This window comes from Haliotis rufescens, unplaced genomic scaffold (assembly GCF_023055435.1).
Source record: "Haliotis rufescens isolate VD_foot unplaced genomic scaffold, xgHalRufe1.0.p SCAF_14, whole genome shotgun sequence".
NCBI lineage: Eukaryota > Metazoa > Mollusca > Gastropoda > Lepetellida > Haliotidae > Haliotis > Haliotis rufescens.
In genome coordinates, this window is record NW_025963824.1 from 29014159 (window position 1) to 29038020 (window position 23862).

The 23862-nt window shown below is 44.6% G+C and overlaps 1 protein-coding gene across 2 annotated transcripts; it reads right to left on the bottom strand.

The window, feature by feature from the left end:
• Positions 1–67: 67 nt before the first annotated feature.
• LOC124152705 (galactoside alpha-(1,2)-fucosyltransferase 1-like) lies at positions 68–14853 on the bottom strand. Of its 2 annotated transcripts, none has more exons than XM_046525739.2 (2): positions 14741–14853; positions 68–1384 (listed from the first exon to the last, which is right to left on the bottom strand). In XM_046525739.2, exon 2 carries the CDS (start codon positions 1320–1322, stop codon positions 297–299), a length of 1026 nt encoding a protein of 341 aa, XP_046381695.2. In that variant the 5' UTR covers positions 1323–1384; positions 14741–14853; the 3' UTR covers positions 68–296. The 2 variants fall into 2 exon arrangements, with proteins under 2 accessions (XP_046381695.2, XP_046381693.2); XM_046525737.2 differs by lacking the exon at positions 14741–14853 and adding an exon at positions 5329–5432.
• Positions 14854–23862: the final 9009 nt, after the last annotated feature.

Genomic DNA, 23862 nt, shown 5'->3' on the forward strand with positions numbered 1-23862 from the left:
GAGATACCATGCCGCAGTTTAACATGAATACCCCACTCAGACACAGTATACTGACTCCGAGCCGACCAGTCCTTGTTTTAGCCCCTTAATGCCGAGCGCCAGACAGGGTAACAACAAGTACCATCTTTTAACGTCTTTTGGTATGACGCTCTCCAGGCGGACGCTCCACCACTAGACCACGGAGGCAGTCTTCACCCACTCTGACTCATTCACCAAAACTGACTGACAGACTCACTCAACCACTCAACCACTCACGCACCAACACCCCACGCTCGCTCACTCACTCACTCACTCACTCACTCCATCCCGATCCAGGACGGAGGGAAGTAATCAGAGGCTACATACTGAGTTGCCAACCACGTGCCATTTTTCGGAAAGTTCTTGTAATAGATCGTCTCCCCTCCGGCCAGCCACGCCCCCCACCACCCGTAGGTCCCCGTGGAGATGATGCTGTGGTTGCAGCTACTCAGCGTCGCCAGGTCGACGTTTTCATTCTTATGAAGAAACTCCACGTCCTTTTCCTTCCCAAACTGAGTCCTACCCCAATTTATATCATCAGAACACACAATGAATAAAGGGTCTTTCAACTTGCTTCTAAAATACGCCATTGCCTTTTTGAAATACGTCGCGGGGGCAACGGTATAACCCCTTTTGGCAGATACAGGAACTCCCATGTCACCACGCCGGATGTGAACTCCGACCTTTGGACGACCTTTACCTTTAGCCTCGAGTTGAGCAAAATAGTCTCTGACAGGTGTGCGAATGTTCTCCTTGAACGTAAACTCTTTTCTCACGATGTCGACGACGTCTGCAAAGTATCGCCACGACTGGTAATACCCACCGAGCCTCCAGCTCAAGTCTCTTCGCATTGTCTCGACGCAAGGGTCGTAGGAAGCAGCTGCCTTCTCAAAATACACCGGCAGGTTTGTGTATTGGGTTTGCGATATGTGCGACAGCTCGAATGTTTTCGCCAGGTTCTCGTTCTGAAACACATACGGCGTAAAACCATGCCGATGCGCCAAGCCCATCAATGCAGCATACTGGAACATCTTGTTGCCAAGACGACCGACACCGGCCAGCACCACAACCTTGGGTGACACATTCCCAGTAAGCGAGACGGAGACTGTACTGGTCAATATTGTCCTTGACGGGGATGGATCATTCAAAGTTTCATTGCTGCTGTCGGTCAGATTCCCAATGTTGCCCCCTGCGATGACCATGTGGGATTGGGGCAGACCGCGCATGAGCCAGAGAATCGGAAGTCCGGTGGAAAACAGGACCAGTGCGCATGTCATTCTCACCAGCAACTGTCTGACCTTCATCGTGACATTGACGGTATATCATGACCTTGACCTTAGGGTTGGCTCGTTCTTGTCAGGCGTACCTATTAAATACAAAACATGTGATAATATACCGAAAATAACACTTTGAATTAAAACATCCTCGAACACAAATGGTAGAGATATATTAGTTGGTTGGTTTGTTGTTTACGCCGCACTCAGCAATATTCCAGCTTATGACGGCGGTCTGTAAATAATCGAATCTGGACCAGACAATCCAGTGATTGACATCATGAGCATCGATCCACGCAATTGGGATCGTGACATGCATCAACCAAGTCAGCGAGCCTGACCACTCGATCCCGTTAGTCGCCTTTAACGACAAGCATAGTCTCCCTTTACGGCAAGAATGGGTTGCTATATTAAGTTGAGTGAAGTTTATGTCTTGGTTAATGTTTGTTTTCGATGCATTCAGGATACCAAGCCTCCGTTCCACGTAAAATCTATGTTAAAGTTACGTTGTGGTAGGGGGCCCAGCTACTTCTAAATACTCGACTCAGGGTCAGGCAAACGAGTGGCTGATGTCATGAACAACTTTCCACGCCATGCAATAAGAACCTTTAGTTTTACTATATAACTGATAGTGTTATTATGCAATAAATCGTTCCGATAAAATTGGTATCACGATCCGATAAGTATGCAAATGAGGTACCAATCAGAAACTACTTTAAAGATCCATACATTGAGGACGAACTCTCTACTTGTTCAATAACCCATTCACCAACAAGCTAAGTTTTACGCAGTTTTATAAATTCTGAAAAAATGAACCTTTTGCGATAATTACGGTCGTGGGGCACTGGGCTGACATCTCTCTTTGCAATCTAAGGGAGTTGTATGAATCTAGTACTCAATTGTCTACTCCATGGTGTAAAATGAAAGATCGATTTGAAATAAAGAAAGTTCTAAATGTTGTCTAAGTAAAGTTTTACTAACGACAAGTACTCCAATGTGTAGCCACTTTTTATCCTACACCGATATAAATACAGTAAACTACGGTTATAACGAACACGCTTATAACGAACTGACGGATATAACGAACTTACTTTTTTGGTCCCGACTGTTTGCTGTAGTTATGCTGTATATATGCTTATAACGAACTACGGTTATAACGAACTAAAATTAGCAGTCCCCTTGAGCTCGTTATAACCGTACTTTACTGTACGTGCGACGAAATGTTTTGTTTATCAGCTTTGTGGGAGCTGTGATCGAACAAAAGAATGCCTTTTTTCCTGAACGACAAAGCGTGCACAACCTCAATTCCGTATCCTCTGCCCTTCATTGTCGTAATTTGACACTTCTGATTGAGGTTATGTATTACGAGATTCTTTCGATACGAAAATTTACTTTTTGTATGTGGCGAAAATCAATTTTCCGCTCAATCTCATTAAAATCAGATCTTAGTTCTCGCTACCGCTAAACAAAGATCTGAGGACATCCCATTACGGGTCACGTCAGCACGACCTTTCATCCAACCAATCAGAGCGTGGCTTACCAGATCCTGAAAGTGACAGTCGGAATGGGTTTTCTAGTCATGCAACCTCGATATATTTATCACAGGGTATTCCGAACGACAGTTACGGGTTTTATGATTATATCCATACAATCTAGGCCATCTATAAGCCATCCCAGAATGTTGTTTTGGTCCGTTTTAATTTTTTTTAATCGAAAATACGTTAAAATATGTTTCGAAGCGTCGTCGCCAGTTTGAAACCAGTGCCGTAAAGCTCGAGATAGCTGCCTTCTGATTGGCAAATGTCGAATACTTATCAGTCATTTCATTGGTCATCTGTATCTCACAGTAAACACACAATCTCCACTACTCTCTATCTCACAGTAAACGCACAGTCTCCACTACTCTGTATCTCACAGTAAACACACAGTCTCCACTACTCTGTATCTCACAGTAAACACACAGTCCCCACTACTCTCTATCTCACAGTAAACACACAGTCTCCACTACTCTGTATCTCACAGTAAACACACAGTCTCCACTACTCTGTATCTCACAGTAAACACACAGTCTCCACTACTCTGTATCTCACAATAAACACACAGTCTCCACTACTCTGTATCTCACAGTAAACACACAGTCCCCACTACTCTGTATCTCACAGCAAACACACAGTCTCCACTACTCTGCATCACACGGTAAACACACAGTCCCCACTACTTTGTATCTCACAGTAACACGGTCTCCACTACTCTGTATCTCACAGCAAACACACAGTCTCCACTACTCTCTATCTCACAGTAAACACACAGTCTCCACTACTCTGTATCTCACAGCAAACACACAGTCCCACTACTCTGTATCTCACAGTAAACACACAGTCTCTACTACTCTGTATCTCACAGCAAACACACAGTCCCCACTACTCTGTATCTCACAGCAAACACAGTCTCTACTACTCTGTATCTCACAGCAAACACACAATCCCCACTACTCTGTATCTCACAGTAAACACACAGTCTCCACTACTCTTTATCTCACAGTAAACACACAGTCCCCACTACTCTCTATCTCACAGTAAACACACAGTCTCCACTACTCTGTATCTCACAGTAAACACACAGTCTCCACTACTCTGTATCTCACAGTAAACACACAGTCTCCACTACTCTGTATCTCACAGTAAACACACAGTCCCCACTACTCTGTATCTCACAGCAAACACACAGTCTCCACTACTCTGCATCACACGGTAAACACACAGTCCCCACTACTTTGTATCTCACAGTAACACAGTCTCCACTACTCTGTATCTCACAGCAAACACACAGTCTCCACTACTCTGTATCTCACAGTAAACACACAGTCTCCACTACTCTGTATCTCACAGCAAACACACAGTCCCACTACTCTGTATCTCACAGTAAACACACAGTCTCTACTACTCTGTATCTCACAGCAAACACAAAGTCCCCACTACTCTGTATCTCACAGCAAACACAGTCTCTACTACTCTGTATCTCACAGCAAACACACAGTCCCACTACTCTGTATCTCACAGTAAACACACAGTCGCCACTACTCTGTATCTCACAGCAAACACAGTCTCTACTACTATGTATCTCACAGCAAACACACAGTCCCCACTACTCTGTATCTCACAGCAAACACACAGTCGCCACTACTCTGTATCTCACAGCAAACACAGTCTCCACTACCCTGTATCTCACAGTAAACACACAGTCCCCACTACTCTGTATCTCACAGTAAACACACAGTCTCCACTACTCTGTATCTCACAGTAAACACACAATCCCCACTACTCTGTATCTCACAGTAAACACACAGTCGCCACTACTCTGTATCTCACAGCAAACACACAGTCGCCACTACTCTGTATCTCACAGCAAACACAGTCTCCACTACCCTGTATCTCACAGTAAACACACAGTCTCCACTACTCTGTATCTCACAGTAAACACACAGTCCCCACTACTCTGTATCTCACAGTAAACACACAATCCCCACTACTCTGTATCTCACAGCAAACACAGTCTCTACTACTATGTATCTCACAGTAAACACACAATCCCCACTACTCTGTATCTCACAGTAAACACACAGTCGCCACTACTCTGTATCTCACAGCAAACACAGTCTCTACTACTATGTATCTCACAGTAAACACACAATCCCCACTACTCTGTATCTCACAGTAAACACACAGTCCCCACTACTCTGTATCTCACAGTAAACACACAATCCCCACTACTCTGTATCTCACAGTAAACACGGTCTCCACTACTCATCCTGTCTCTGACTTAACTCCCAGCCGACTCTTGATTTCGTGACTGGTTTCGCTACCCCAATCCCGGATCCATCTGCCGCATGTACAGGCTGCAATGGACGCGGTCCTCGAGCAAATAACAGTTATCACGTGGTACACTTGGGCAGTTTTAAAACGAGCAAGTTTAACAGAAACACACACGGAGCAATAAAAATCACTTTAACACCAAGTTAAAATGTCGACACACATACCTTCTCCCTAGCCACCCGCACCCGACACCAACCCTGACCTCTCACACTGGCCTCTCCTGACAGGTAGGACTCCGTCTCACTGTTTATATTGCAAACGCTTCAGAGAGTTTCTATGCGGCTCTCTTTGCTTGGGTGCACAAAGAAGCTTATCAACTGGGAGCTCCGGTGAATGCTTTTTGAATTCGTCAACCACACGGGAAACCAGTTTTAAAAAGTCGCAAATGTTTACAATAATAGTCCAGGCGAAAGTTTGCGTCAGTAAATGTAACCCCACGAATGTGTAAACTCTTGAGTCGCACATTCCTAGATGGCAACGTTTTTTTATATATATTCTTTTCCAAATGTTGACAACAGATTTGTACAAATATTGACGAAGATTTTAGTGCGACCTCAAGTGTATGTGAACTTGCTGGTTGACTGGGCGGTATTGTCATCACACATTATAAGTAGTCTGTGTAAATTGTTAATTCATAAATATGCACCTTCCCATGTTAAGGGCGTTAACTGACAATACAAGTTTCCACGGACCCCATAGTGAGTTAAAGGGCAAGTTCACACGGAAATTAACCTATTAACCTAGAAGTGTCATAGACAAAAATATAAAAATATCACAATTAATTAACATATTTTTCGCATTAAAACGATTAATATTTTTCACATTTACCAAGTGTTCTATTTCCACAACAAAAACACCATGGCTTATGCCCCTTGCAATATGACGTCATTGGTGCCAATTGATAAACATTATGACGCCATCATGCTTTGTTAGAGCCGCTTCACGTGGTGTAGGTCTAGGTGTGTGATTCTAGCGTCTCAGATGCCAGCCAGCATAGTGTTATGCTGAGTCACCACTGCGCCGAAGTGTGTCGTAGGCCATGTTGTTTTACCGCAAACTTGTACTTGATATCTTTTGCGTTGAGAATAGACAGGGACCCAGTTGAATTGGCACCAATTACGTCATAATCTAAGGGGGATAACTCAGGCCTGTTTAGCTCGAAAAACGAAGGCCTCATAACGGCATATCATTTTCACACTATTGTGAGCTTCCTACTTTCACTGTGAAAAAAATGAGTGTATATTTTCAAACACAGATACCAAATTATTCTAAAATTGCGTTTTGTTTAGAAAAAGAAAGAAAGTGATTTTTGCGTGTACACTTCCCCTTTAACTCCCTTGTCTCGGAAAGGTGTTGAATATGCGACTTAATGTCATGATGTGCGTATACAGTAAACTACGGTTGTAACGAACACGCTTATAACGAAATGACGGATATAAGGAACTTACTTTTTTGGTCCCGACAATTTGCTGTATATATGCTTATAACGAACTACGGTTATAACAAACTAAAAATAGTAGTCCCTTTGATTTGTTTTAACCGTAGTTTACTGTTTAGGTTTTTGAAGGGCATTTAGAAGTGATACACATAAGGAAGAGAATATAAGGATGTCAAATTATATATTATAAGTAACTCATCGTTTCGGAGTATATGCTTACATTCACCTGATGAAGGAGTAAGCATATACTCCGAAACGTTGTGTCCCTCATAATAAAGAAGTTGACATCCATTTATTCTCTTCCTTATGTGCATATATAGACTTCGCCGAATTATGAATGGTATTTTATGTGTCTGTGAGTCTCAATTGCTGGTAATTAATGGAATGAATTCACAAGTTATATTGCGTGTATCGATGCTCATGATGTCAATCACTGGATTGGCTGGTCCAGACACGATAATTTACAGACCGCCGTCATATAGCTGGAATATTGCTGAGTGTGGCGTTAAACCAGAAACAGACAAACAAAACACAAGTTTTAACTCGGCTCCTGATATTTTTTCACACAATCCAGTGATTGACAGCATGCGCTCGATCCACGCAATTGGGATCGATGACTTGCATCATCCAAGTCAGCCAGCCTGACCACCCGATCCCGTTAGTCGCTTCTTACGACAAGCATAGTCGCCTTTTACGCCTACAAATGTTGGTAGTAAGAGTTCCGCCCTAACTTATAGACGCATGGAATCGAATCTTGTGAACGACTAGTTTCAAGGCGTGACTGTACGCTAAGATACGTTGTGGATACAGGTTCGGTCTGGACTGTGTGGACACCGAAACATTAATTCTACGTAATTAGCCTCGTTGTCATGGTGACCGATTTGAGACAGCCTCTGTCTGCATGACAAAAGGCTAATTACCATGCAGCCATGACATGTACATGTCTAGAATCACTTAATTTCCATTAATACAAAATGCTAATCCCATTTGTTAATCCCCATTGTATTTGTCCATTGACTCCAAGTCACCCTGAACGTGTTGTGAGGCTCTCTCATTATTACTGTTATAAATTAATCCTTTCCAGGTGACCTTGGCTATATTAGCCTTGGTCCTGAGACGACAATCTCATATCTCCAAGCAACGTCAGTCCCACACGCTATAGCCATGCCCGCAACACAAGGAGTTCAATTGACCTCACAATTGGCACCAGCAATCTCGCCTCACATTGCCAATGGCAAGTCCGTGATGACACTTTTGGAAGCAACCGCCTTCCTATAGTCAGCGACCGCCTCCGTGGTCTAGTGGTAGAGCGTCCGCCTGTAGAGCGGAAGGTCCGGGGTTCGATCCCCGGCCGCGTCATACCAAAAGACGTTAAAAGATGGGACTTGTTGTATCCCTGTCTGGCGCTCGGCATTAAGGGGCTAAAACAAGGACTGGTCGGCTCGGAGTCAGTATACTGTGTCTGAGAGGGGTACTCATGTTAAAACTGCGGCATGGTTTCTCAGTGAGCTAGCACTATAAATCGGCATCAGTCCGGACTAGTACAAGCAGCCTCACAAACACACACACGTACATGCACGTCGCTATATAAATATAATAATCTTGGACGCGACGTTAAACCCCAATTCACCTCACCTCCTATACTCACCTACATAGGTTGCCAACCTCAATTAGAGGAACAGCCCAATCCTCAGCCCACATGGGTCTATGCAAAGGCCGATTGGCCCAGATTCAGGAAGGAATGTATATCCTTCAAATCCTCAGTAATTGCCTCGGATAATCCCGATCGTTTTTGCCAAAATCTCACCTCAGCAATTAATGCCGCAGCTGAAAAATCAATTCCAAAAAAACACAAAACTGGCAAAACTCCGGTACCATGGTGGAACAGGGAAATAGCAAAAGCTAGGCGAGTGAGAAAGAAAGCCCTAAATAGGTCAAAAAGGGATACACCAGCCTTCGCCCCTGATCAGGTAGCCAGGATAAAAGTAAGACACCTCATAGACGATTCTCAAAAAGAGTCATGTCAGACCGACTGCAAATCTCTAAATGTAAAAAACAAAATGCTAAAACAGTCTGGAGCAAAATACACGGAATCGGGGTAAGTCTTAACCTATAAAAAATCCCAAGATAGAAACGCGCATACAGTCAAATAAAAGGCCAACATTCTAGCGGAGCACTTCTCATCTGTCAGCAGCAACAATAATTGCAGCAAAGAATTCAAACAGGAAAAAATTATTTTGCCTACGATATTAAAACAGCCACAAATCAAGCATCTGGTATACCGTATGCCATTTACTGGGACAGTTTGATGATGCAATACAACATAAAAAAAGGCACTGCACCTGGTCTTGACACAAGCAGTTACGAGATATGGAAAAACCTACCTGATCAAACCGAAAGCTTACTCACTTAGTTGTATAACTCGATATGGCCCAAAGAAGAAGTCCCAAAAGTATGGAAACATGCTGCAGTTATCCCGTTTCTAAAGCAAGTGAAAGATGAAGCCCTACTTAACTCTTAACGACCGAGGGGCGGTCGGGTAGCCTAGTGGTTAAAGCGTTCGCTCGTCACGCCGAAGACCCGGGTTCGATTCCCGACATGGGTACAATGTGTGAAGCCCATTTCTGGTGTCCCCCGTCGTGATATTGCTGGATTATTGCTAGAAGCGGCATAAAATCAAACTCACTCACTCACTTATCGACCGATCTCACTTCAAACATGTGCAAAGCTATTGAAGCCATGGCTACAAAGAGGCTCATGCATCACCTTGAAACTGGTAACCACATCAAACCTGACCAAAGTGGCTTCAGGATGGGACATTCGTGTCTAGATCATATCCTAAGACTGGCAAATGAAATAACCAAAGTTCAATTAAGCAGACAATACATAGCTTCTGAGCAAAGCCTTCGACATGGTATGGCATGACGGACTCCTCACAAAACTTGCTCAAAATGGAGTAGAAGGTAACATGGCAAACGTCATTGACAGCTTCCTGCACGACAGGTCGCTATCAGGTTAAACAGGGATCAATCAATCTGATCCTATGCCACAGGACAATGGCACGCCGCAAGGCAGCATTAAAAGCTCAATCCTGTTTAACAACATGATCAATGATCTATTAGATAATGTCAACTCTCCTACCCAAACTTCTCAATTCGCTGATGACGGAGCAATATGAGTAAAGCACAGAGATATTTCACAAATCCAAACAAAAACTCCAGTAAGTCCTGGACGGAGTAGATCAATGGTGCAATGACTGGGGTTAAACCCTTTTAAGTGAAAACAAACTGGGGGAGTTCTATTCAAATGCAGGGGGAAAGCGTGTTTAGATTCATTTCAAGTTAATTAAACAAAATTACATGAGTCTGATTTGTGATTTGCAAGTTTCGTAACAGGGTGAAAAATTCCAGTATTCTTATCAAGTATCGAGTAGCATTCATAGGACCCGTGAAGATCCGGGGTCTTCAGCAACCCATGCTTGCCGTAAAAGGCGGCTATGCTTGTCGTAAGAGGCGACAAACGGGATCGGGTGGTCAGGCTCGCTGACTTGGTTGATGCAAGTCATCGTATCTCAGTTGCGTGGATCGATGCTCGTGTTGTCAATATCTGGATTGTCTGGTCCAGACTCGATTATTGACAGACCGCCGTCATATAGCTTGAATATTGCTGAGTGCGGCGTTAAACAACAAACAAACAAACAAAACTTCCAAACATCCGCCAATATCAGATACTGTTTGTATGAGAACACTTCCAAACAATCAGTCTTCTTAGACATTCATGTACCGGCAATAAAGTCCATTTTGGGGATTCGCACCACGGACCTTCTGGTCGGAGGTCGAACGCCTTGTCCACATGGCCAAAGAAGCCAGCAAGCTGATGAGGTAGGGATGGTATCCCAAGTGGGAGGACACACGCGCCCTGCCTCACAGGGATATCCCTATCAAACATTGACAAGTATAGAACGACAACAGTGTCATTCCGACATGCAATCAAAGTCACACAGATCGCGTATCGCCATGTCGTGAGGGAGTTGATCGAGATGCAGCTGATATATGACCCACATTTCACGTCTCTGTCTCCCTACATTCATTGTGAAGTTCAGATTACAGGATCAAGTGCATGGACATGACTGTGAATTGTGAGACGCACTCACAAGGACGACGCCTATTAAGGGAACATCTCAAAAGTCCGATGCTGGATATATATCCTTTTCGTTTCGAGATTTACCCCGCAGATTCATAAAACTTACCTTTATTTTTATTCTAATGTGTATGTAAAAATGTGTTGTTATATTTAGAGTTTTTAACTAAGTAATTGGATTTGGTTAACACGGCTTCAAACAATGCTTCATAACATCCCGTATCAGAAGGATGCAGGAACAGACAGCCTCATCAGACGGAAGTCATGGACATTTGAACTCATTGTTTACTGGTACTTTAAAAATACATTTGAGGTCAAACACAATTGAGATGAACCTAGATTAACTCTTTTAATTATCTATATAAAAAACATGCTGTTTTATTCAACACGTCTTTTTATTGGAGGTTAAATTGTTTAACTTAAATGTAAGGCAGTGTTCGTTACCACTGAATGCGTCCCATCCAAGCCATTCCACATCCACATTGTTTTGTCTACAAACCAAACTTGTATGATGTGTTTGAGTGAGTGAGTTGGGTTAAACGCCGCTTTTAACAGTATTAGTTATTTCACGGCGTGGCTGCTTAATGTGGTGCAGGTCTCAGACGTTTACCACTTCGGTGAAACCCACGAGAACGGGATGGTGCTGACAAACCTAAAAACATAATCGTGGCGAACTGGGATTCGAACCCACAATCATAGGTTTCTGGCGAAGGGACGCAACTCTGCACAGCGAATCGCGGCGCCTTAGAAGACACATGGCGATCATCACCGAGGAACGTTGACGTCAAACGCATTATGACGTCACAGCACAGTTGTATCCTGGCCGGTCCCATTCCTCCTGGTGGGTCTCAATTATAGAATGTCACCGCCACAGAATAATCAGCCTCGATGATGCGCCGGAACAGATTCCATTTAACGAGACAAAATAGCGGTGACAATTATACGAATGGGTTAGACATGACACCAGGCATTCGCGAAATAAACCAATGAAGACGAAAGAATCTTCGATGAAACTACATCTGTATAATCTACAGCACCTGGAAGTATCACCGCCCTGTATTTTGTATAATCTACATCACCTGGAAGTATCACTGCCCTGTATTTTGTATAATCTACAGCACCTGGAAGTATCACCGCCCTGTATTTTGTATAATCTACAGCACCTGGACGTATCACTGCCCTGTATTTTGTATAATCTACAGCACCTGGAAGTATCACTGCCCTGTATTCTGTATAATCTACAGCACCTGGACGTATCACCGCCCTGTATTTTGTATATTCTACAGCACCTGGAAGTATCACTGCCCTGTATTCTGTATAATCTACAGCACCTGGGAGTATCACCGCCCTGTATTTTGTATATTCTACAGCACCTGGAAGTATCACCGCCCTGTATTCTGTATAATCTACAGCACCTGGGAGTATCACCGCCCTGTATTTTGTATATTCTACAGCACCTTGACGTATCACTGCCCTGTATTCTGTATATTCTACAGTACCTGGACGTATCACTGCCCTGTATTTTGTATATTCTACAGCACCTGGAAGTATCACTGTCCTGTATTCTGTATAATCTACAGCACCTGGACGTATCACCGCCCTGTATTCTGTATAATCTACAGTACCTTGACGTATCACTGCCCTGTATTCTGTATAATCTACAGCTTCTGGAAGTATCACTGCCCTGTATTCTGTATAATCTACAGCACCTGGAAGTATCACTGCCCTGTATTCTGTATAAGCTACAGCACCTGGACGTATCACTGCCCTGTATTCTGTATAATCTACAGCAACTGGACGTATCACTGCCCTGTATTCTGTATAATCTACAGCACCTGGATGTATCACTGCCCTGTATTCTGTATAATCTACAGCACCTGGACGTATCACTGCCCTGTATTCTGTATAATCTACAGCACCTGGGCGTATCACTGCCCTGTATTCTGTATAATCTACAGCACATGGACGTATCACTGCCCTGTATTCTGTATAATCTACAGTACCTGGACGTATCACTGCCCTGTATTCTGTATAATCTACAGCACCTGGACGTATCACTGCCCTGTATTCTGTATAATCTACAGCACATGGACGTATCACTGCCCTGTATTCTGCATAATCTACAGCACCTGGACGTATTACTGCCCTGTATTCTGTATAATCTACAGTACCTTGATGTATCACGGCCCTGTATTTTGTATATTCTACAGCACCTGGGCGTATTACTGCCCTGTATTCTGTATAATCTACAGCAGCGGGGGTGAGTGAATGAGTCAGTAAATGTAAGTGAGTGTTTGGGTGAGTAAGTGAGTGAGTGTTTTGGTGAGTGGTTGTTTGAGTGGACGGGTTAGTGAGTGGGTAAGAGGGTTTTGGGCTGGGTGGTTGGGTTGTCGAGTGAGTGAGTGAGTAAATAAGTGTAGTTTGTAGTTTGTATGAAGATGCTAACGGTTTGTCAGCACCACATCCGTGCTCGTGCGATTTAACCAAAGTGGTAAACGTTACAGAAGACCTGCATCACCTCGGGCTTTCCTCCCACATCAGGCTGACACGCCTTGACATACCATCTTCCCGAGGAAAGGGAGTTAACTGACTGTAAAAGTCCAGTTTCCACCCTTGCCGAACGAGGCTCGAATGCCGCAGATACATTTTGGCTGGACTAAAAAGTCTATGTATAGTCCAATCAAAATCTCCCGACGAATTAGACATCCGGTTCGTCAACAACGTGGAGTTTCGAGAGTTTCGAGATTTCGATCGACTGCAGAATTTGCAAAGCATGTGTTCCGTCATCTGGGTGTCGACAGATATTTTCCTTATCTTTTCATGTTTTTAATCAAAATGCACAAATGTTTTGATCACTTCGCGATTATCGATCAGATCGTCTTGACAGGGCACTGTCCTTTTTGTTTGAAGCAAATGCAAGTGATGTGAGAGGTGGAATCTGATTGGTCATTAGGAGGGACATAGAAGGGACATAACTCGTAATAGCGCTGGTGGCACTACGATCGAGCCACGAAATTCTAAAGGTGGAAACTGGACTTTTGTTGCCAGTTTACGCCCTTGCCTCGGGAAGATGTTAAAATACTGCGTAAAGCGACGTTAAACGCTCATTCACTCACTCATGACCGTCAATGTGTGATTATGATTGTATCCAAGGCCCGCATCGAAACTGGATTTGACCACGGCGCTATTGTAAACGATTAATGTGTCCGGGTCAAATAGTTTCCAGAGGAAAGAATATTCAGAAGGGAAAATATTCCAGTGTCAGTAAGATACTAGCTGTTGAAATAATACCCTTGGCAAATATTCCCAATAGATTTTTACCTAGGATATTGCTTTCCCTGGACAGAATCTCAAGTAGGGAATAAATATCCTATTACACTTAAATCCCCAGGCGTAAGCCAACGCCCCGAGATCTTAGGGTAGGTTGTTAACCGTATAACACATAGATGTAACAAGCCTTGGTTCACACTAAATAACCTTACCTAACCTATGGGCTAGATATGATATAACAATGGGGTATGTATCACACCATCAGTCGTTGGGCCGACAACCGCCTCCGTGGTCTAGTGGTAGAGCGTCCGCCTGTAGAGCGGAAGGTCCGGGGTTCGATCCCCGGCCGCGTCATACCAAAAGACGTTAAAAGATGGTACTTGTTGTTACCCTGTGTGGCGCTCGGCATTAAGGGGCTAAAACAAGGACTGGTCGGCTCGGAGTCAGTATACTGTGTCTGAGAGGGGTATTCATGTTAAACTGCGGCATGGTATCTCAGTGAGCTAGCACTCTAAATCGGCATCAGTCTGAACTAGTACAATCAGCCACACAAACACACACACGTACATGCACGTCGCTATATAAGTGCAATAATCTTGGACGCGACGTTAAACCCCATTTCACTTCACCGTTGGACCGACAACATGCACGGCTGAACCCTCGCGACGACGTGGTAGCGTCAGTATAAAATATCCACACACAAACTTTTAAACTGAAATAAGTCTTACCCCGACATGGCGTCACATCTCCACACTGCCCTGTTCCTCAACGTGTGATCATTTCCTTGTTTTAATAATACACCGGACATGACAGTCTGAACATGATCGGCACGTCACTTAATCACACAGACTTCAGGGGACGTAACTGCTGTAGGTGTGACTACACTGTTATAAGTCCTCGTGGTCTGCACAGCGTAACATCAGATCAGAAGAAGAGAGTAAGGACAAAAGAAAGGGATTATTTTGATCGTTTATAGAACGCAGTGTTGGCTCAGTGCTGGGCAGTGGTTTATTTTAGGTTTAATGTTTGAACTTGGGTATTGCGGCACGTATTCAGGTTGAGATACGCGCTCGCGGCCGCCCATTGTGTTGCAGTACCGTAGTGGCTGTAATAACACTGACGCTGAGTGAGTGAGTGAGTTGCTTTTAACGCCGCTTTCAACAGTACTCCAGTTATATCACGGCGTGTCAGCTTAATGTGGGAGGAAAGCCCGAAGTGATGCAGGCCTCAGACGTTTACCACTTCGGTGAACCCACGAGCACGGGTATGGTGCTGACACAACTAAAAACATAATCGGGTCGAACCGGGATTCGAACCAACAATCATAGGTTTCTGGCGTGCCCAAGAGACGCAACTCTGCACAGCGAATCGCGGTGCCTTGGACGACTTGGCCACCCTGCACCCTCACTGAGACTGAGTTTTACAAGTATTACAGCAAATATTTAGAATGTGAATCATGTTTAAAAAGTTATTTAATTGCGATCTAGTTTTAGAAATTACTACAGCCTCGAGCCTGCGGACGAATAAGGCGTTTCACAAAGAAATCCGAATATAAACCAGCAACGCTTCAACTACTGACAAACAATGGGGTTCTGTCGGATTGTTTGTTTGTTTGTTTGTTGTTTAACGCCGCACTCAGCAATATTCCAGCTATATGACGGCGGTCTGTAAATAATCGAGTCTGGACCAGACAATCCAGTGATTGATTTCATGAGCATCAATACACGCAACTGGGATCGATGACATGCATCAACCAAGTCACATATAAGTGTGAAGAGTGAGTGAGTATGGTTTTACACCGCTGTTAGCAATATTCCAGCAATATCACGGCGGGGGACACCAGAAATGGTCTTCACACATTTTACCCATGTCGGGATTCGAACCCGGGTCTACGGCGTGATGAGCGAACGCTTTAACCACTAGGCTACCCGACCGCCCCTTAAGTGTGAAGAGAAAATAGATACAAAAAGGGAAATATGTCCGCCCGTTGCATCTGCTTCACATGTTGCCCAGGTTAGGGCAACCTAACCCTAACATTAAGTCTTAGCGGTGTATCACGAAGCTATCCTATATACACAAATATAAGACAGCTGCGCGATAAATCGCAAAGAGCAATGAAGAACGAAGCGTGGTTTATTTCACTATAAAATAGTGTTCTATCATGACGTCTTTTCTGGAGATTGGAACATGCGCACGCAACGTGATGGCGTCGTATGTTTGACGACGTTTTATTTTAGAGGCGAGTGTCTTGTGAGTGGTTCGCCATAGATGTGGCAGGGCATCGCAGATAAACGCGATGGCAAAACGACCGCATCCAAAACCGGTATTGGGAGAAAAGGCATTGGTTATCGACATGAGGATTGTGAGACTATGCGGGACATACCCACAGGTGCATAAAATGGACTTGCCCGACGTTGCCGAAGTCGGATTCTATTGAGGGAATCAATAGCGCCACCCATGGTTTATTCTCCCTGCAGTGTCACACTCGTTATTAATTAAGTGGTATCTTGAATAAAATTTATATAATACATTGCAAACATGAGTCCAGATATACAATGAACACTTCTTATAAACAAATGTGAGGTGAGGTGAAATGGGGTTTAACGCTGCGTCCAAGATTATTACACTTATATAGCGACGTGCATGCACGTGTCTCTGTGTGTGTGGCTGCTTGTAATAATCCAGACTGATGCCGATTTATAGTGCTAGCTCACTGAGATACCATGCCGCAGTTTAACATGAATACCCCACTCAGACACAGTATACTGACTCCGAGCCGACCAGTCCTTGTTTTAAGCCCTTTAATGCCGAGCGCCAGACAGGGCCAGACAGGGTAACAACAAGTACCATTTTTAACTTTTGGTACCTTCCCCTCTCCGGGCGGACGCTCTACCATGGCCATTAGGCCACGGAGGCGGTCAATCAACACATGTAGTGTTATGACAGGACTTACTCTTTGCCGGTCAGGTCCATTCTCACATGGCCACGCGGATGATTTGTAAAATCCTACGATTTGGGGTTCGTGCTCATGGATTTCACCTCTGTGGTACATTTCTGAAACTTGCATCACTTCGGGCTTTCCTCCCACATCAATCTGACACGCCGTGATATAACTGGAATACTGTTCAAAACGGCGTTATAACTGTCCAAGAGCGTACGTTTTGCTCTCGAATGGTACCTCGGGGTCATGACGGAAGACAAAACTCAGGGGTGAAGTTTAAGACGACAGCAGCCATGTTTATTGTTGATGGGTTAAAATAAGTCGAATAATAATAACGTGACAGAACGCGACCCCGGCGAATGTTTCCGGAGCGGAGACCCGCTCTGTCACACAGGCAGGAAGTCGGACGGCGATTCTTCATCGTCGATGTAGTCGTCGGTGAGAAGGCGGCCGCAGCCAACGGCACGACCAGCCCTGCAATCCGTCCGCTTCTGACGATGACCTGGGCCCGTATACCTGGTTGACAAGGTCAGTCAGGTTTTGTAGATAGGTATAAGGTAGTAGTAGTCAGAGCTCCAGACAACGTTTTGAGCAATTGAGTTTTTACTCGAAGGTTTCTATTTTAATTGGGTTATTGCATTTTTCATTGGGTTACCAATATTTTTTCACTTATCTATTCATCATTCTATAAGGTTTTTCCCAAAATGAGTAAACATTTTTAGATTTAAAAGAAATAAAATGTTTTAGATGTATACAACGGTTCTAACTATAGGCTTGACTCGGAAAGTAAATTTGCTTCTAATATTGTTTCGGAAATTAGCTCTGTTGTACGCATGCTGAAAAAGCTCAATTGGGTATTTACGCGTGTTGTTTTTATACATTTGAGTTTTTCATTTAATGCATTCGTTTCTGTACGCAAGTTAATTGAAAATAATTGGGTTTTGAATATTTTTTTTATTTTTGATGGTGGTGGTGGTGGTTGATGGTTGTGTGTGTGTGTGTGTGTGTGGGGGGGGGGGTATTTTACGCAAATACGCAGCTAGCCCTGCAGTAAGTACTACACAATGTTGACTGTGCAGAGTTACGTCCCTTTGGCACGCCAGAAACTTATGATTGTGGGTTCGAATCCCGGTTTGCCCCGATTATGGTTCTAGGTTTGTCAGCACCATTCCCGTGCTCGTGGGTTTCACCGAAGTGGTAAACGTCTGAGACCTGCATCACTTCGAGCTTTCCTCCCACATTAAGCTGACACGCCGCGATATAACTGGAATATTGTTAAAAGCGGCGTTAAACCCAACTCACTCTTTCACTCACTACACAATGTGGGGTCAAGGTCAGTGACCTATGTAAGTGTACATACGTTATATCCAGCGACGTGAGTGGGTGTTAAATGACGTTTGTAGATAGCGCTGGGAAATAAGGGTCCTGTCCGGATGGGGCTTATGATTAGGGGGATACGCCGAATGTTTGCTGTATACATTAAACAGACAAAGGAGATAGAATTTCGGTACACTTTAAAAAAATATTGAAACAATTAGGTTCTTTAGATAATTAAGTTTCATATAAAAGTATTGATATGGTTTGCACTATAACGTTACCAACTGATTATCATATGGATAAAGTTCATGGTAGTATTGATATCTCATATAGATACCACGCGTACTTATATAATAGCACATGCAAAGGTGAGGTGAAATGGGGTCTAACGTTAAACGTCGCGTCCAAGGTTATTGCACTTAAAGCAACGTACATGCACGCGTGTGTGTGTGGATGCTTGTACTAGTCCGGACTGATGCCGGTTTACAGTGCTAGCTCACTGAGATACCAGTTTAACATGGATACCCCACTCAGACACAGTATACTGACAGTCCTTGTTTTAGCCCTTTAATGTCGCCATACAAGGTAACAACAAGTACCACCTTTTAACGTCTTTTGGTATGGATCGAGCCCCGGACCTTTCGCTCTCCGGGCGGACGCTCTACCATTAGTTCACGGAGGCGGTCCACATGCAAACCACACCTAAAGTACATAATTGGCATAGCGCGTGGGCAAGATGTGGATAACATGTGTATAGCACACTGGTGATAAACCAACTCGAAGTGTCCTGGATGACACATACACCAGGGGAAAGGTTGAGCACCGCATGAGATAATGAATTATATTATGTCACCGTTATTGCAGTGGTGATCACGAGAAGACCCGTGAAGATCCGGGATGGAATAGGTCTTCAGCAACCCATGCTTGCCGTAAAAGGCGACTATGCTTGTCGTAAGAGGCGACTAACGGGATCGGGTGGTCAGGCTCGCTGACTTGGTTGATGATGCATGTCATCGTATCTCAATTGTGTGGATTGATGCTTATGATGTCAATCACTGGATTGTCTGGTCCCGACTCGATTATTTACAGACCGCCGTCATATAGCTGGAATATTGCTGAGTGCGGCGTTAAACAACAAACCAACCAACTACATGCGTGGATCAATGGCATGTCATCAATCACTGGCTGTCTGGTCCAGACTCGATTATTTACAGACCGCCGTCACACAGCTGGAATATTGATGAGTGCAACAAACAAACAAACAAACAAAGGTTTCGTCTGGCATGGTGTTTATTACGACGGACTGTTAATCTGAGAACCTGGTGGAAACTCTATTGGTTCCTGCTAATGTCATGGATGGACGACCGAGGGTTTGGAGGCACAGGAATACGGCCTATACACCCAGAGATGGCTAACTGTTCCTGATGGGTTAGTTCTAGGGCTGGGGCGAGTCCAAATTTACTACCCAGGTACCCACCACCCTATTACCCGACCCTACCCGGGTACCCGCTGTAGATATTTAGAGATATGTACAAACTGTCCGATTTGGAAACGTTTGACCGCAGCACTGGCAAAATGTATTTAGATACACGTGTAAAACGATCTGGTCATGCATACACTGAGGTTTACTGAATGAAGTTTTATCTTTATTCAAACATATAGTCAGAAGGAATTGGTGCATTGTCAGAAAGAAATGGGAACATTAGTGACTTATAGTGTAACCATAGAGCTTTAGATAGCCTTTGTCATTAAACATTATATCACCTGACCAACCACGGGTCCGGGTAGTACTGTGGGTACCCGGGTCCTACTCAGGACCCACCCGACCCGAGTACCCGAGTTACCCGTCCAAGCCCTAATATTATCATATGTACTCAGACGCAGTGGATTCTCCCTCTCCTATCTCCCATTGGTGTGTTAGGTCCAGTGAGTGAGTGAGCATGGTTTTACGCCGACTTTAGCACTATTCCAGCAATATCGCGACTGGGGACACCAGAATTGGGCTTCACATATTGTACTCGAGAATCGAACCCGGGTCTTCGTCGTGACGAGCGAAAGCTTTAACCACTAGGCTACCCGACCGACCCTGATGGGTCAGCGCCAAAACATCATGATATACGAAGATGCAAATTCAGGATAACCTCGCCCTTAGTGTGTGGGGAACACCTGGCGTTATCACTGAGTGATTCATCCATATAATTGTCCCTGTTATTTTTGTGTTTAACGCACAATGAAATATGTTACGTCGGATAATAAAGACCATTACGTCAGAAACCTGATATTGTGGGTTCGAATCCCGGTTCGTCCCGAATATGTTTCTTGGTTTGTCAGCACCATAAACGTGCTTGTTGGTTTCACCAAAGTGGTAAACGTTAGATTAGCTTGGGCTTTCCTCCCCCAGTAAGCTGACACGCCGTTATATAACTGGAATAATGTTCAAATAGACGTTAAACCAAACTTACTCACTCACTCACTCACTCACCCCCCCCCCCCCCCCCCCCCCATCCACTCACTCACTGACTCACCCATCCATCCACCTACCCACTCACTCACTCACTCACCCACAACACCAAAAAACCACTCACTCACTCACTCACTCACTTTCTCACTCACACACACACACCCTCCACCCACTCACTCACTGACTCACCCATCCATCCACCTACCCACTCACTCACTCACTCACCCACAACACCAAAAAACCACTCACTCACCCACCCACCCACCCACCCACTCACTCACTCACTCACTCACTCACCCACCAACCCACCCACCCACTCACTCACTCACTCACTCACCCACCCAAACACCCACCCACCCACTCACTCACTCACTCACTCACTCACTCACCCAAACACCCACCCACCCACTCACTCACTCACTCAAACACCCACCCACCCACCCACTCACTCACTCACCCAAACTCACTCACTCACTCACTCACTCACTCACTCACTCACTCACTCACCAACCCACCAACCCACCAACCCACCAACCCACCCACTCACTCACTCACTCACTGCAAACCGGAGCTCGCTAAGCTGATAACGTACGGTATTTCTCACAGGAAGAGTGCGGGGCCAGATATACAGGTCTGAGTGTTTGTCGTGTTGTTGACACAGGGTTATCAACACGCACCACACACCGGTACAATCGACGTTAAGCGGCTAAATAACCTATAACCGGGTGTGTCCTCGGCTGACATAGGACCCAGCAACTGGCTGTGGAGATCGAACTGATAAATGAACAAATACATTTTTTCATCAACGAAATATTTGTTGTGAAGGCCTCGCCACCTGATTAGTGACATGCATGAATGGATTCACGAAATTCGCCCTGTCCCTGTCTGAGTTGGGGATGATGGTCCCGACGTCATATTGAAATAATATGGAATGGTTCATAGCTTAAGGTCTTGCTTGTTGACCACCTCCGCGGAAGGTCCGGGGTTCGATCCCCGACCGCGTCAAGACGTTAAAAGATGGTACTTGTTGTTACCCTGTCTGGCGTTCGGCATTAAGGGGCTTAAACAAGGACTGGTCGGCTCGGAGTCAGTATACTGTGTCTGAGTGGGGTATTCATGTTAAACTGCGGCATGGTATCTCAGTGGGCTAGCACTATAAATCGGCATCAGTCCGGACTAGTACAAGCAGCCACACACACATACACGTGCATGCACGTCGCTATATAAGTGCAATAATCTTGGACGCGACGTTAAACCCAATTTCACCTCACCTCACCTTCACCAAGAAAAAACTAAAAAACTGATAGTATGACACATGTTTGACTATTCAACACTACACAATACAGGTAAAGCCGTACTTGAAAGAGTAATTTTGATAGTTTATTCTTTGTACCTTCATTGGCGTCCCTCGTGGTTAAAGATCCCGTTAACCACGCACAACCTCCGGGTGGCCGTGGCCTGGTATGTCAGGGGGACATCACGCCCGGGGTATCGCGATACAATGCCCGTCTGTGACTTATGATGTTCTTAATATCTTTTTCAGGGGATGATACCTGTTTGTATGAGGATAAATGATCCGGACCCATTCACCAATATACCAACCAGTGACAACTTCAGCACAGGACCAGATAACATCGTTTTGGCCTGAAACCCGACAGGACAGCGTAGGGAAAGGGGACATGAGATATGGGTGTTAAAGGTGTGATCAACGTTGCGGGAGACACAGAGATCTGGGTGTTGCTATGGGCGTGGTCAACGTGGTGTTTATGTCTGCGTATGTGTGTTTGCCCTCCAGGCAGACGCACTATCCACTATCCCACATAGGCGACAAAGGGATCGAACTACCAACCTTCGACCCTCAAGGCAGACGCACTATCCACTATCCCACATAGGCGACCAAGGGATCGAACTACCAACTTTCCACCCTCAAGGCAGACGCACTATCCACTATCCCACTTAGGCGAACAAGGGATCGAACTACCAACCTCCCGTCCTCCAGGCAGACGCACTATCCACTATCACACATAGGCGACCAAGGGATCGAACTACCAACCTTCCGCCCTCCAGCCAGACGCACTATCCACTATCCACTATCCACTAGTACAATGCCTATACAACATGCAGCGCGTGTATCTAATGTTCATCGATTAACATAACAAAATAACTTCCGGGTTAGAATTGATTCCCAGTAACCTGAGCTTGTCGTACGAAGCTTGATGAATTGTTTGATCACGTGTCATCATAACCCGACGTCGTGGGTAGTTGCTCAGTATCATAGCATCAAAGACAAGATTGCCTGGTCCAGACTGGGGTATTTACAGCTGGAATAGAGCTGACTGCAGCGTTAATGAACAATCAAACCAAAATAGGTCACACAAAAGTACAAACGAAGACCCCTGCACACCTGTAACGTGATCACACAGCTGTCGCACATATGATATGACTAATGACTCTGAGTTAAGCTGCCGTCAGTTGTATGTGACACTGTGTAAACTAATAAATATGTGAGTTGTAATGGCTACATTACACTGAGATAAGATAAATTAATGTGGCAGAATTTCTACATTCAACAAGGACAACATAATAATACTTATTTTATTGATTTTAAATTAATTCTAAATGCCTTGATGGACCTGCTAGACACTTTCTCCGCGATTTTTACTTCAAGGGGCGTTAGGGGCGGTCGTGTAGCGTGGTTGTTAAAGCGTTCGCTCGTCATGCCGAAGACCCGGGTTCGATTCCCGACATGGGTACAATGTGTGAAGCCTATTTCCCCCGCCGTGATATTGCTGGAATATTGCTAAAAGCGGCGTAAAACCAAACTCAATCACTCACTCACTCACCCAAGGGACATTATGGTCGAGAATAATTATCATGATTTTCAAGAGAGGGGCAAATTCTTTGTTGATCTGTCACGCCAAAATTAATAGCATCTGCTGAAAGCTAAGATACGACTTGCCCTAAAAAGATGTATGTGTCACGTTGGTTCCATGTATTTGCGTTACTAAGCACATGTACACCTGGACAAAAGCTGAGCACCAGCCATTCAATGTTTTCCTATTTTCTGATCTTCCATGTAGCTTTGGAAAGTACAGTAAACTACGGTTAAAACGAACTCAAAGGGACCACTT